We start from the raw sequence: 12,128 nt of genomic DNA, 5'->3' as shown, positions 1-12,128 counted from the left end.
ACTTCATATTTGTAATGGAAGAAGTATAATATTATATATTGACTCTAAATAATTCTTTGAATAAAATTATACAATACATTGGTAACCAATATTATATATTATTTAGATTTATATTCTCAATCCGTTTCACAAATGCTAGACCTAGCCTAACTGAAAATATTATAGCCTGTTACTTCTGTCATCATTTTATTTATGTCAGTTTGTGGAGGTGCTTTACCTTATTTCTTTATTAATCACCCTAAATTGGATATGGCAATGTCCTACCTTAATGCTGCTTCAGGTGGAGTTCTGGCAGGAGTAGCTTTATTAGACTTAGTTCCTGCTTCTGGAGCTGCATTAAATCCTCTTGTTAATGATTTTCCTATCTCTTACTTAATAATTTTTATCGGAATGATGTTAATGACCTTAATGATATCAATTGGCCATAATCATCATGAAGGTGACTAGGTACATCATCATAGCGATATTCAGATGCAAGCAATTAATATTGAAACTGGAGATGGCTCTCAAGAGTCTTTAGGTCTTTTAGACAGTTCTATTAAGAAACCTTAAAAGCACAAAAAAGTATCCCCATCTATATGGATGCTTTTAACAGGTCTATTGGTACATGATATATCTGAAGGGTTGATGTTGGGCTTAATGACAGAATTTACTCCCGCACTCTTCTTATCAATAGCGATAATTCTCCATAAGTGGTGTGAATCCACTTGTTAGGTAATCACAGGAATGCGATAGGGTATATCGATGAAACAGAATATATTATTTATCATTCCCCTTTCATTAGCATCACCATTAGCATAAATTGCTGGCTTTCTTACGGTTCTTACAACTCAGAAGTAGGAAGTTGCACTTTGGCTTTTAATTTTATAAGACTTCTTCCTATCATTTGCTTGCGGAACTTTTATAGCTATTATTTTCATGGAAATATTTGCTGAAGAACTTTTGAATAAGAACAAATATGAGGTTTTGAAACGTATTTTAGCAGTATGTGGCGGATTTTCGATAGTTAGTATTGGAAGTATTGTTGAGGCCATAACTAAGTAGTGAATTGCTTTATTAATATCACTGCCAACCCTTCATAAATTCGCTTTCCATTACGCGTTCTTCTAGGGCTGATTCAATATCCTCTAACATATTGAGAAAGTTATCCACTGAATACCTCATTTTTCGAAGAGTAATTTTCATATCTTTTAATAACAAAAAAATAGGGTGGTCCACAGGGACAGCCAGCATTTCAAGCCGCGATTCACTTTTTTAAATCTTTTATTTTAATATAGGCTATGGGATATATGGTAGTAAAATTAGATTATGTGAGACATTTTACTAATTACTTTTGGACTGTTACCGACGCTTTAGCAGTATATAATCCTTTGAAATTAGCGGCATTTTTATATATTAAATATAATTATTATTAATTTGGCACGGTATAGGATAAAAATTATAAAATTAGATTTGATCATGAAACATCGTTCATTGTAAAGTGATTGAAAGTTGACTATACGTAAGTACTTCTTAGAAATATGGATCATTACATAATTTTACCGTTACTATTTTTAGATTTATCTTCAGAAGATAAGTGAATAATTAATCTATAACCCTACAAAGTTGGACTTCGAAGACATGTAAAAACTAATATATAATATATAAATATATATTATATATTTTTTGGCTTAAATGGGTTGCGGATCTTCTCAACCTTACATGTCAGATAGTTAAGAGAGTGAAATGGTTCCGCGTTAAGAGAAAATATTATCAGATTTAATAGAAATTGATATGTTTTCAGTGGAGCTAACAGATTAATTAGTTGGTGCGGTCAGCACAGAAGACTTACCTAAGTTACGGTTTAAAAAATGATGTCATAAACTTTTCGATCTAAATAATAGACATAGTACGCATCATCCTTCGTAATCTTAAGAATGACTGAAATTAGGAATTTTTCTTTTTATTATTTGGAAATGTATATTCCTAACTATTATATTTATTAGCTATTGATAAAAACCATCATATGAACTTGGCAAACTATTAATCCACTAGTTTAAATATGTATATAATAACAATATTGTATTTAAAACACACTGTATGCTAATTTTTGTAGCCCAGCCAACCTCACCAACTGCCAGTCACAATATGCATTGTTTAATTTTTACGATTAGTCATTATAGAATTTATATAGTAATTGAAATATAATATTTCGTTGTATTCAATTGTCTAAAACAAATTATCGTTACTCTATTATATATATATCTATTTGTTAAGTAAATATTTTTTCATATCAGAGTTATATATCGCAATTTTATTTACTACACGCCATCTTCTCGCAAATGTTAAATTTTAGTAACACGAGCTTCCAGTACCTTAAGTTAGGGCTCCCGTCCTAGGCCTATGATTGTAGTGCGGATAGACGGCTCCTGAATACTCCCCAGTTAAGGAACTTCATGAGGTGCATGGCCATATAGAAGGTGCTACTCTTCACCCTCACGGATAGGGTCTAGACGCTTGAGGCTTTCGTGTGAATATATTGTCCCTATAAACATTAGAAATTAGAGCGATAGTAAGCTACTTGTATCAATTTAGCGAAGCTTATTATTAATAAGTAACACTTTGCAGAGGAAAATAAATTTTGAGCTTAAAATTACAAAATTTTTGAATATAGAGTAAACCAATTATTTTACATAACAGTAAGTATTATAGCAATTATTATATATTATAAAAATATAATATATAAATGAGATATTTATCGTCACTTTTGATTAAGACTATTCAAAAATTAATTTAGTTCCTCTACTTATTTAACCAATAATTACTAATTGAATTTAATTTCTGAAAAATTCAACAAAACATCTGATTAATTTGGTCCTACTTAAATAATAGACCTAGAAATGTTTTTAGTTTTTTCATGTAAACCAACGTAGCTATGATTACCAGAATCATATGAAACATAATAAACTCCATCTTAAACATTCATTATTTATTCTAGACCCTCAAACCCATGAAAAGTAACTAAAAAGTCAGGGTGTTTTTAGTCAATCTTTAAAAATTTAGAAAAAAACTTCTATTTATCAATAGAGATAGCGCAAATTAAGGTTTTTATCTATTTTGTTTGCTTTAGTGATTCAAAAACTAGTTTCGAATAATTAACACCATAAGCTCGAATATTTTATTAAAATTAACTGAAACTAGTATTTTCATAAATAAAATCGTCAAAAGGTTATTGTAATAATATAAAGTTAGAGCCTTAGCATACCTCTTTTAGTAAATCCATTGATTCTCTCTATGAAATAAAGCTACCGACAATACTAAAATACATTGAACACAATTTTTATTCTTATAAGATCAATTTAAATTTAGACAAAACATTTTCATTTTTAACAATTGTATACAAGAATAATAATAAAGCATTAATTTCTGTCAAATATTGAAGCTTCTATTAAACTAATAATTATTTTATACTCAAAATATCGATATTAATAATTAACTCATCGAACTGCTGTTATACTAAATAATAAAACACTGCAATATATTTTAAATTAATATACCCAGAAGAAGTAGTTAATAAAGTCGATTTCACCTATTCCTCAAGATTGATATGATATTAGATTGCTGTTTTAACTTTTTTAATTTCAAAATATTTATTAAAGCAACTTTATTTATTTATAAAATATGAATATTGATTGTTAATTTTTAGTTTAGTCAAAGAATTGAAAGATAACTGCACAGATTATTCTCTTTTATTTGGACATAACCATAATTATGGCGATATAAGTGGTAAATAAAGTTATTTTAGTAACGAATTTTCAGGACATTAAATATTATAGTAATCAGTATAATTAATTTATGCTAATGATCTACAATAACTTTATAAAAACTCATCCGTAGCTAGTGCAATAATTATTTCCTAGTTAGTATTTAACTATTTGCATAATGTAACATGAGGATATGGTAACCCAATAATTCTGCCATGTTAATATTCTAAAGAGGTTCCGCTAGAATAAAAATGTTACTAAATCTTATTAACTTTTATAAAATTGAATAAGGACATATCAGTTCCAGAATATATACATTGATTTGTAATCAGAATTTAGTCTGTTTGGCCATTTCGATTATTCTATAAATAATGAGTGATGTTTCTCCAAAATATAGACTCTATGGATCTTAAATTATATAGTTCCTATATGAATAAGAATAACCCATGAAACTTACCATTCTCAGTAATCAAATTAGTATAGTGACTCTTGATACTTTCTAAATCTCTTTAATGTGTTATTGATGGTGAATTTTAAACTAATAACAACAAATAATCCAAAGGATTATCTAATCTAAGATATTGTTCATACTTATTTAAAATATTAGTTTGATTTTTTTCTCGTCTTATATTTTATTAATGCAAAACTTCGTCTACTAGTAATAAAAGATTGTTATTACTCTATAAAACATACTTTTACTCAGACTTATTCGATAATGCTTGAATATATAATTCTATAAATTTCTATAAATCTGGATAGAACACAACTAGTTGCACAAGAAGAGCAAATATAGACAAAATTTTCTGTTTTCCCCACGGTTCCGACTCATCTCGATCGAGAATGTCCTTGGAAGCCTAGCTTTCAACCACGGCTTTGACGTCCTCTGATAAAAGCTGCTTGTTGTCATCTACAAATTTACGAATGTACCCCACAATGTAATCTATCAGCGCGATTGTGTCTTTGCTTTATGAACTTACTTGTCCATTTTCAACCTTCGATATTTCGTCTGCCATCTTTTCGATATTTTTAACGTCATTATTTTACTAGGAAACTCCTAAATGCACCTGCTCTATCCTTTAGAATAGCGCCTAATCTCCGAAGTCTGGGCATGACACAACTAACTACTTGAGGAGAGCAAACAGAGACAAAATCTTCTGTTTTCCCCACGCTTTCGATTCGTCTCGATTGAGAATGTCCTTGGAAGCCTAGCTTTCAACCACGGCTTTGACGTCCTCTGATAAAAGCTGCTTGTTGTCATCTACAAATTTACGAATGTACCCCACAATGTAATCTATCAGCGCGATTGTGTCTTTGCTTTATGAACTTACTTGTCCATTTTCAACCTTCGATATTTCGTCTGCCATCTTTTCGATATTTTTAACGTCATTATTTTACTAGGAAACTCCTAAATGCACCTGCTCTATCCTTTAGAATAGCGCCTAATCTCCGAAGTCTGGGCATGACACAACTAACTACTTGAGGAGAGCAAACAGAGACAAAATCTTCTGTTTTCCCCACGCTTTCGATTCGTCTCGATTGAGAATGTCCTTGGAAGCCTAGCTTTCAACCACGGCTTTGACGTCCTCTGATAAAAGCTGCTTGTTGTCATCTACAAATTTACGAATGTACCCCACAATGTAATCTATCAGCGCGATTGTGTCTTTGCTTTATGAACTTACTTGTCCATTTTCAACCTTCGATATTTCGTCTGCCATCTTTTCGATATTTTTAACGTCATTATTTTACTAGGAAACTCCTAAATGCACCTGCTCTATCCTTTAGAATAGCGCCTAATCTCCGAAGTCCGGGCATGACACAACTAACTACTTGAGGAGAGCAAACAGAGACAAAATCTTCTGTTTTCCCCACGGTTCCGACTCATCTCGATCGAGAATGTCCTTGGAAGCCTAGCGTTCAACCACGGCTTTGGTTTTCGTTGATAAAGACTACTGGTTCTCCTCTACAAATTTACGAATGTACCCCACAATGTAATCTATCAGCGCGATTGTGTCTTTGCTTTATGAACTTACTTGTCCATTTTCAACCTTCGATATTTCGTCTGCCATCTTTTCGATATTTTTAACGTCATTATTTTACTAGGAAACTCCTAAATGCACCTGCTCTATCCTTTAGAATAGCGCCTAATCTCCGAAGTCCGGGCATGACACAACTAACTACTTGAGGAGAGCAAACAGAGACAAAATCTTCTGTTTTCCCCACGCTTTCGATTCGTCTCGATTGAGAATGTCCTTGGAAGCCTAGCTTTCAACCACGGCTTTGACGTCCTCTGATAAAAGCTGCTTGTTGTCATCTACAAATTTACGAATGTACCCCACAATGTAATCTATCAGCGCGATTGTGTCTTTGCTATATAACGTAGTATTATTTTGTTTGGAAACTTTTATAATGTTATCTAAGTATATAGCGAACTGTAATTTATTTGGTTCCACCTTAAAAGAATCTAAAATATTTTGGATATCATACAGTAAATTGCTATCGGCAAAATCTGGACAAATATTTAGTAGTTACTGGAATAAATTTAAAAGCGTTGATATTTCCTAAGTGCTCCAAGATTCGTCATGGGTCTTAGTCAAAATTTAATTAGATTCCTACTCTGTAAATACCTCAGAATCATATTATGTAAATTGATGTTTTCGCTGTATTATTATACTACTACACTGTTACGCTAGTTTACACAAATTTTTATTAGCTTGACTCTCAATAAACATAGTTACATCATTATATATTGAACATACCTGTATTATGTCATCATAGATTTATTTATCCTTATAGATTTACAAAAGAATTTCATTTAGCTATTATAAAAACTGACTATTTATAAACGTAACCAATTAACTTTATTTTAAAATAGTTATGCAAAAGAATACTTTAAATTATAAATCAAACATATTAATTGCTGAACTACAATAAAAAGTTTAATTAGAAGACACCTTAGAGAATTCTTTAAAGCACACTTAAATAATAAAATTAAAATTCTCATAGTTTTTAATATTATTTTTTAAATAACTAGAATCTTATATTAAAATTAATCTTTATAAAATACTTAACTTTTGATCATAAAATGATAAAAATATACTATTAATGGTTATAACTGATTCTATACTCTATGTAAGGATGTGATATATATTTAAATTGCTAGTATAATAAAATTAACCACTATAGTTTTTAAGTACTAAATTAGTATTACAAGAATGGTGATCATTGTTCTGTTATATATTAAATATAAACTAGTATATTTATTAACAAAAATTATTATAGTATACTACTTTATACTCCGCAGATTCCTGAAACATAGAAATATCTAAAGGCAAACTTTTAAAATCTTTACCCTCAAAATATTAAGTAATGTAGTGTAATAATGTATCTATTAGTTAAAATAGATTTTGAAAGAGATAATTTCCCCACGGTTCCGACTCATCTCGATCGAGAATGTCCTTGGAAGCCTAGCTTTCAACCACGGCTTTGACGTCCTCTGATAAAAGCTGCTTGTTGTCATCTACAAATTTACGAATGTACCCCACAATGTAATCTATCAGCGCGATTGTGTCTTTGCTTTATGAACTTACTTGTCCATTTTCAACCTTCGATATTTCGTCTGCCATCTTTTCGATATTTTTAACGTCATTATTTTACTAGGAAACTCCTAAATGCACCTGCTCTATCCTTTAGAATAGCGCCTAATCTCCGAAGTCCGGGCATGACACAACTAACTACTTGAGGAGAGCAAACAGAGACAAAATCTTCTGTTTTCCCCACGGTTCCGACTCATCTCGATCGAGAATGTCCTTGGAAGCCTAGCGTTCAACCACGGCTTTGGTTTTCGTTGATAAAGACTACTGGTTCTCCTCTACAAATTTACGAATGTACCCCACAATGTAATCTATCAGCGCGATTGTGTCTTTGCTTTATGAACTTACTTGTCCATTTTCAACCTTCGATATTTCGTCTGCCATCTTTTCGATATTTTTAACGTCATTATTTTACTAGGAAACTCCTAAATGCACCTGCTCTATCCTTTAGAATAGCGCCTAATCTCCGAAGTCCGGGCATGACACAACTAACTACTTGAGGAGAGCAAACAGAGACAAAATCTTCTGTTTTCCCCACGCTTTCGATTCGTCTCGATTGAGAATGTCCTTGGAAGCCTAGCTTTCAACCACGGCTTTGACGTCCTCTGATAAAAGCTGCTTGTTGTCATCTACAAATTTACGAATGTACCCCACAATGTAATCTATCAGCGCGATTGTGTCTTTGCTTTATGAACTTACTTGTCCATTTTCAACCTTCGATATTTCGTCTGCCATCTTTTCGATATTTTTAACGTCATTATTTTACTAGGAAACTCCTAAATGCACCTGCTCTATCCTTTAGAATAGCGCCTAATCTCCGAAGTCCGGGCATGACACAACTAACTACTTGAGGAGAGCAAACAGAGACAAAATCTTCTGTTTCCCCCACGGTTTCGATTCGTCTCGATTGAGAATGTCCTTGGAAGCCTAGCGTTCAACCACGGCTTTGGTTTTCGTTGATAAAGACTACTGGTTCTCCTCTACAAATTTACGAATGTACCCCACAATGTAATCTATCAGCGCGATTGTGTCTTTGCTTTATGAACTTACTTGTCCATTTTCAACCTTCGATATTTCGTCTGCCATCTTTTCGATATTTTTAACGTCATTATTTTACTAGGAAACTCCTAAATGCACCTGCTCTATCCTTTAGAATAGCGCCTAATCTCCGAAGTCCGGGCATGACACAACTAACTACTTGAGGAGAGCAAACAGGTCTGATATATTTAATGCTGTAGTTTTATGATATTTATAATTCTTTCTCTATTATCTCTGCTTTTTAATTTTTTAACCAAATATTAGTGATAAAATTGAAAAATAACAGGACACACAAACTAAAATGAATTGGTAGATATAATTGTATTATAATGATATATTATGTTTCTATGATAATATTTATTTATAGTTCTAACTTCTAATGATAGTTCTAACGTCCTCTGATAAAAGCTGCTTGTTGTCATCTACAAATTTACGAATGTACCCCACAATGTAATCTATCAGCGCGATTGTGTCTTTGCTTTATGAACTTACTTGTCCATTTTCAACCTTCGATATTTCGTCTGCCATCTTTTCGATATTTTTAACGTCATTATTTTACTAGGAAACTCCTAAATGCACCTGCTCTATCCTTTAGAATAGCGCCTAATCTCCGAAGTCTGGGCATGACACAACTAACTACTTGAGGAGAGCAAACAGAGACAAAATCTTCTGTTTTCCCCACGGTTCCGACTCATCTCGATCGAGAATGTCCTTGGAAGCCTAGCGTTCAACCACGGCTTTGGTTTTCGTTGATAAAGACTACTGGTTCTCCTCTACAAATTTACGAATGTACCCCACAATGTAATCTATCAGCGCGATTGTGTCTTTGCTATATAACGTAGTATTATTTTGTTTGGAAACTTTTATAATGTTATCTAAGTATATAGCGAACTGTAATTTATTTGGTTCCACCTTAAAAGAATCTAAAATATTTTGGATATCATACAGTAAATTGCTATCGGCAAAATCTGGACAAATATTTAGTAGTTACTGGAATAAATTTAAAAGCGTTGATATTTCCTAAGTGCTCCAAGATTCGTCATGGGTCTTAGCCAAAACTTACTTATCTTTAGCGCTTACTATGGTATCTTGACTTGCTTTTAATATAACCTCCTTTGTAGTTAATATAAATTAGTTACATTTTATTACTATATTACATAAAGACTATTTTTATTTAGTTCTCAGTTATAACTTAAAGGTATTCTAACTATATAAATACTACTCATCCTACCAGTTGACATAGCCTTCCAATTTTAGAATATACTTATTAATAATTTTGTCAAATAGTATCAGCTACTTCTATTCAAAATAATTGCAAAAAATAGTGTTTTAATATACATTGAAGATAAATACTATTTGCTTAACATTAATAAGTTAAATATTTTAATTATTCTAAAAATCTAACTTCAACTATTTATAAGTAGATTCTATTGGATAAATAATATGGGCGTTAAAAATATAATGATCAAGTATGTATTTCAATATCTATTCATGTTCATCAATACTAATGTTATCGACATAAGTTTAAGAATCTTTGGTTTCGTTTATATAATTTATAATTTTGAATAAAGTAAAATTAAAAAAATTATCTAAATTTTTCTAAAATCTATAATAAAACTAATAAAAATTTATAGAAGAACTATTAACAAATAGCTAATTATAACTATATAAATAGATCTTTTATGAAATAAATTGTTAGCTCAATTAATATAACTAAACTATTTCTTTACGAACATTTGCTTAGATTTATTAATATTTGAGATCTTCATGGACATAATTTTCTGAATTAAAAAGTAATGATAAAGCTTTTGAGTAATTTAAACTAGAATTATTATAAATTGGTTATGAATTTTTATCTGCACACTAAATATAAATTGTTGTATTTCTTAGCGAAAAATAATAGTAATAATACGTTGATAACAAAGATACAGATTTTCCAGATCTGGAACTGTTACTTAAAACTCCATTTTTAATGTCACTAATCTATTGCTGATCTCCTTCAGAAACCGTTTGAACAATAAAATACTCCGTTTTAAAAATAAAAGAGGGAATACATAAAAATTTAAAGAAATCTATAGAGACATCCAATAAAAAATGAGTCGGAAGGTGAAATATATTATCCGCTTTTTGCATTACTATATTTTCGTTTTTATCAGATCTATAATAAAGATTTTCAGCTTATTACATGAAATATTTAATTTAAGTGCTGCTTAATTATTAATTGTTATCAGTTAAAGTTAAAAAATTAGCAGATAGACCATAAATAAATGCCAAAAAACTTGAATTATATTAATCCTTAAGTTTCAAAGCATATTTGAATAAAATTACAGTAATATTTAAAGGAGATAAACTTAACAGAGGTACAGAAGCTGTTTACAGTTCATAAAATTAAAAAGAAGGAAATAGATTTGTTTTAACATGGAAATAATTAGTAGCTTATGGAGTAAATTTAACTTCTTATAAACTCTAACATACATTATAACCTAAATGTAATATAAGAATTCCTATGTTTGCCCATAGTTCAGAAATATTAAATTTTTTAATTTCACATTCATAAATTTAGTAATTAATAATAAATTTATTCAATTTAAAATTGTTAAATATCATTTTCTGTGAATACATTACTAAAAAGACATGGAAAATCTTTAAATCTTAAATAGTATTAATATTTATTTTCACTAAATTATTATAATCCTATAGGAAATCTTTGTATTAATTTGGAACACTACTTATTTATAATAAGTTATCTGTGAAAGTAGCATAAAGCTCAAACAGCAAATTGCTTTCTTAATTTAAAATATAAAACGTCAATTTCATATTTAGAGGAGTTGAAAATTCAAATAATATAAATATTTTATACTAATAAAATATTAAATGAAAGTATAGTAATAATATAAACTTGTATTATTTTGTATTATCAAAGAATACAAAATTATTTTAATTTAAACAAATAGTATAAATGTTAAATAATAGTATTATAATAATTTTTATAAATCTTTTTACGCTATTTGTTATAATTATTATTCATAATACTGTATTTATTTTATATAATTCTATTTCAATTTCCGTAATGAAAGTAATTTTATGGTTAAATATGATACTTTGACAGTGATAATATAAACATTCTCTAAGTAAACTAGTAGCTTCTATGGATTATTGCAATTTTTTAATGAAAGTAGTATATAGTACCATTACCAAAGCCCTCAATAATGTATATACAATACTAAAATTATCTATCTATATATATATTAATTAGTGACCATCAACTTCCACACAAATTTGTAGTTAGTGTTTTCCAAAAGATTATCCACTTTATTATTCACGCTGTGACGCATAAAATATCTAACATTTTCAAAAAATAAATCTCCTAAATTTGTATTTTAACAAAATATCTTTTAAATATATATAAAATGGTAGTCCACGATTAAAAATGTTGATATGACATATAAAAGCTATTAAAAATAGTTTCACGTTCGTTAATTTATAGTAATTCAATGGACAAATAGCTAAAGAAGAATATGATAAGAATGTTTAAGAGTATAAATTATAAATCTCAATACTTAAATTACTTGAATATAGCTTAAGTGGAATTGTTAATGAAGATGCATCCATTTAGTAAATTAAGAACTTAAAGCAACACATTAAATAATTATAAAAAATCGAAACATAACATCATTCAGATAATATATATAATTAATAATATGAAAGATCTTATAAATACGTAAATATTTTAAGCGATTAACTAGAAGTGATCAAA

The 12,128-nt window shown here is 29.6% G+C and overlaps 4 protein-coding genes across 4 annotated transcripts; 2 read left to right on the top strand and 2 right to left on the bottom strand. All coding sequences in view use genetic code 6, as the record gives it.

Moving 5' to 3' along the window:
• Positions 1-132: 132 nt before the first annotated feature.
• SS50377_28430 (ZIP zinc transporter protein) lies at positions 133-1,047 on the top strand (the record flags this gene model as incomplete). Its single annotated transcript, XM_067912197.1, has 1 exon — positions 133-1,047. The coding sequence occupies one exon, from the start codon at positions 133-135 to the stop codon at positions 1,045-1,047; it is 915 nt and encodes a 304-aa protein (XP_067760254.1).
• A 15-nt stretch (positions 1,048-1,062) lies between these two features.
• Positions 1,063-1,386, bottom strand: SS50377_28429 (uncharacterized protein; the record flags this gene model as incomplete). Its single annotated transcript, XM_067912196.1, has 1 exon — positions 1,063-1,386. The coding sequence occupies one exon, from the start codon at positions 1,384-1,386 to the stop codon at positions 1,063-1,065; it is 324 nt and encodes a 107-aa protein (XP_067760253.1).
• A 935-nt stretch (positions 1,387-2,321) lies between these two features.
• Positions 2,322-2,513, top strand: SS50377_28428 (uncharacterized protein; the record flags this gene model as incomplete). The annotated part of the gene is made up of 1 exon (XM_067912195.1): positions 2,322-2,513. The coding sequence occupies one exon, from the start codon at positions 2,322-2,324 to the stop codon at positions 2,511-2,513; it is 192 nt and encodes a 63-aa protein (XP_067760252.1).
• Positions 2,514-2,740: 227 nt separating this feature from the next.
• Positions 2,741-10,558, bottom strand: SS50377_28427 (uncharacterized protein; the record flags this gene model as incomplete). The annotated part of the gene is made up of 1 exon (XM_067912194.1): positions 2,741-10,558. The coding sequence occupies one exon, from the start codon at positions 10,556-10,558 to the stop codon at positions 2,741-2,743; it is 7,818 nt and encodes a 2,605-aa protein (XP_067760251.1).
• Positions 10,559-12,128: the final 1,570 nt, after the last annotated feature.

The sequence above is a fragment of the Spironucleus salmonicida genome, chromosome 9 (genome assembly GCF_000497125.1).
Source record: "Spironucleus salmonicida strain ATCC 50377 chromosome 9, whole genome shotgun sequence".
Classification (NCBI taxonomy): domain Eukaryota; phylum Fornicata; order Diplomonadida; family Hexamitidae; genus Spironucleus; species Spironucleus salmonicida.
Note: the sequence above shows the minus strand (reverse complement) of the source record. Positions and strands in the feature narration are given on the sequence as shown.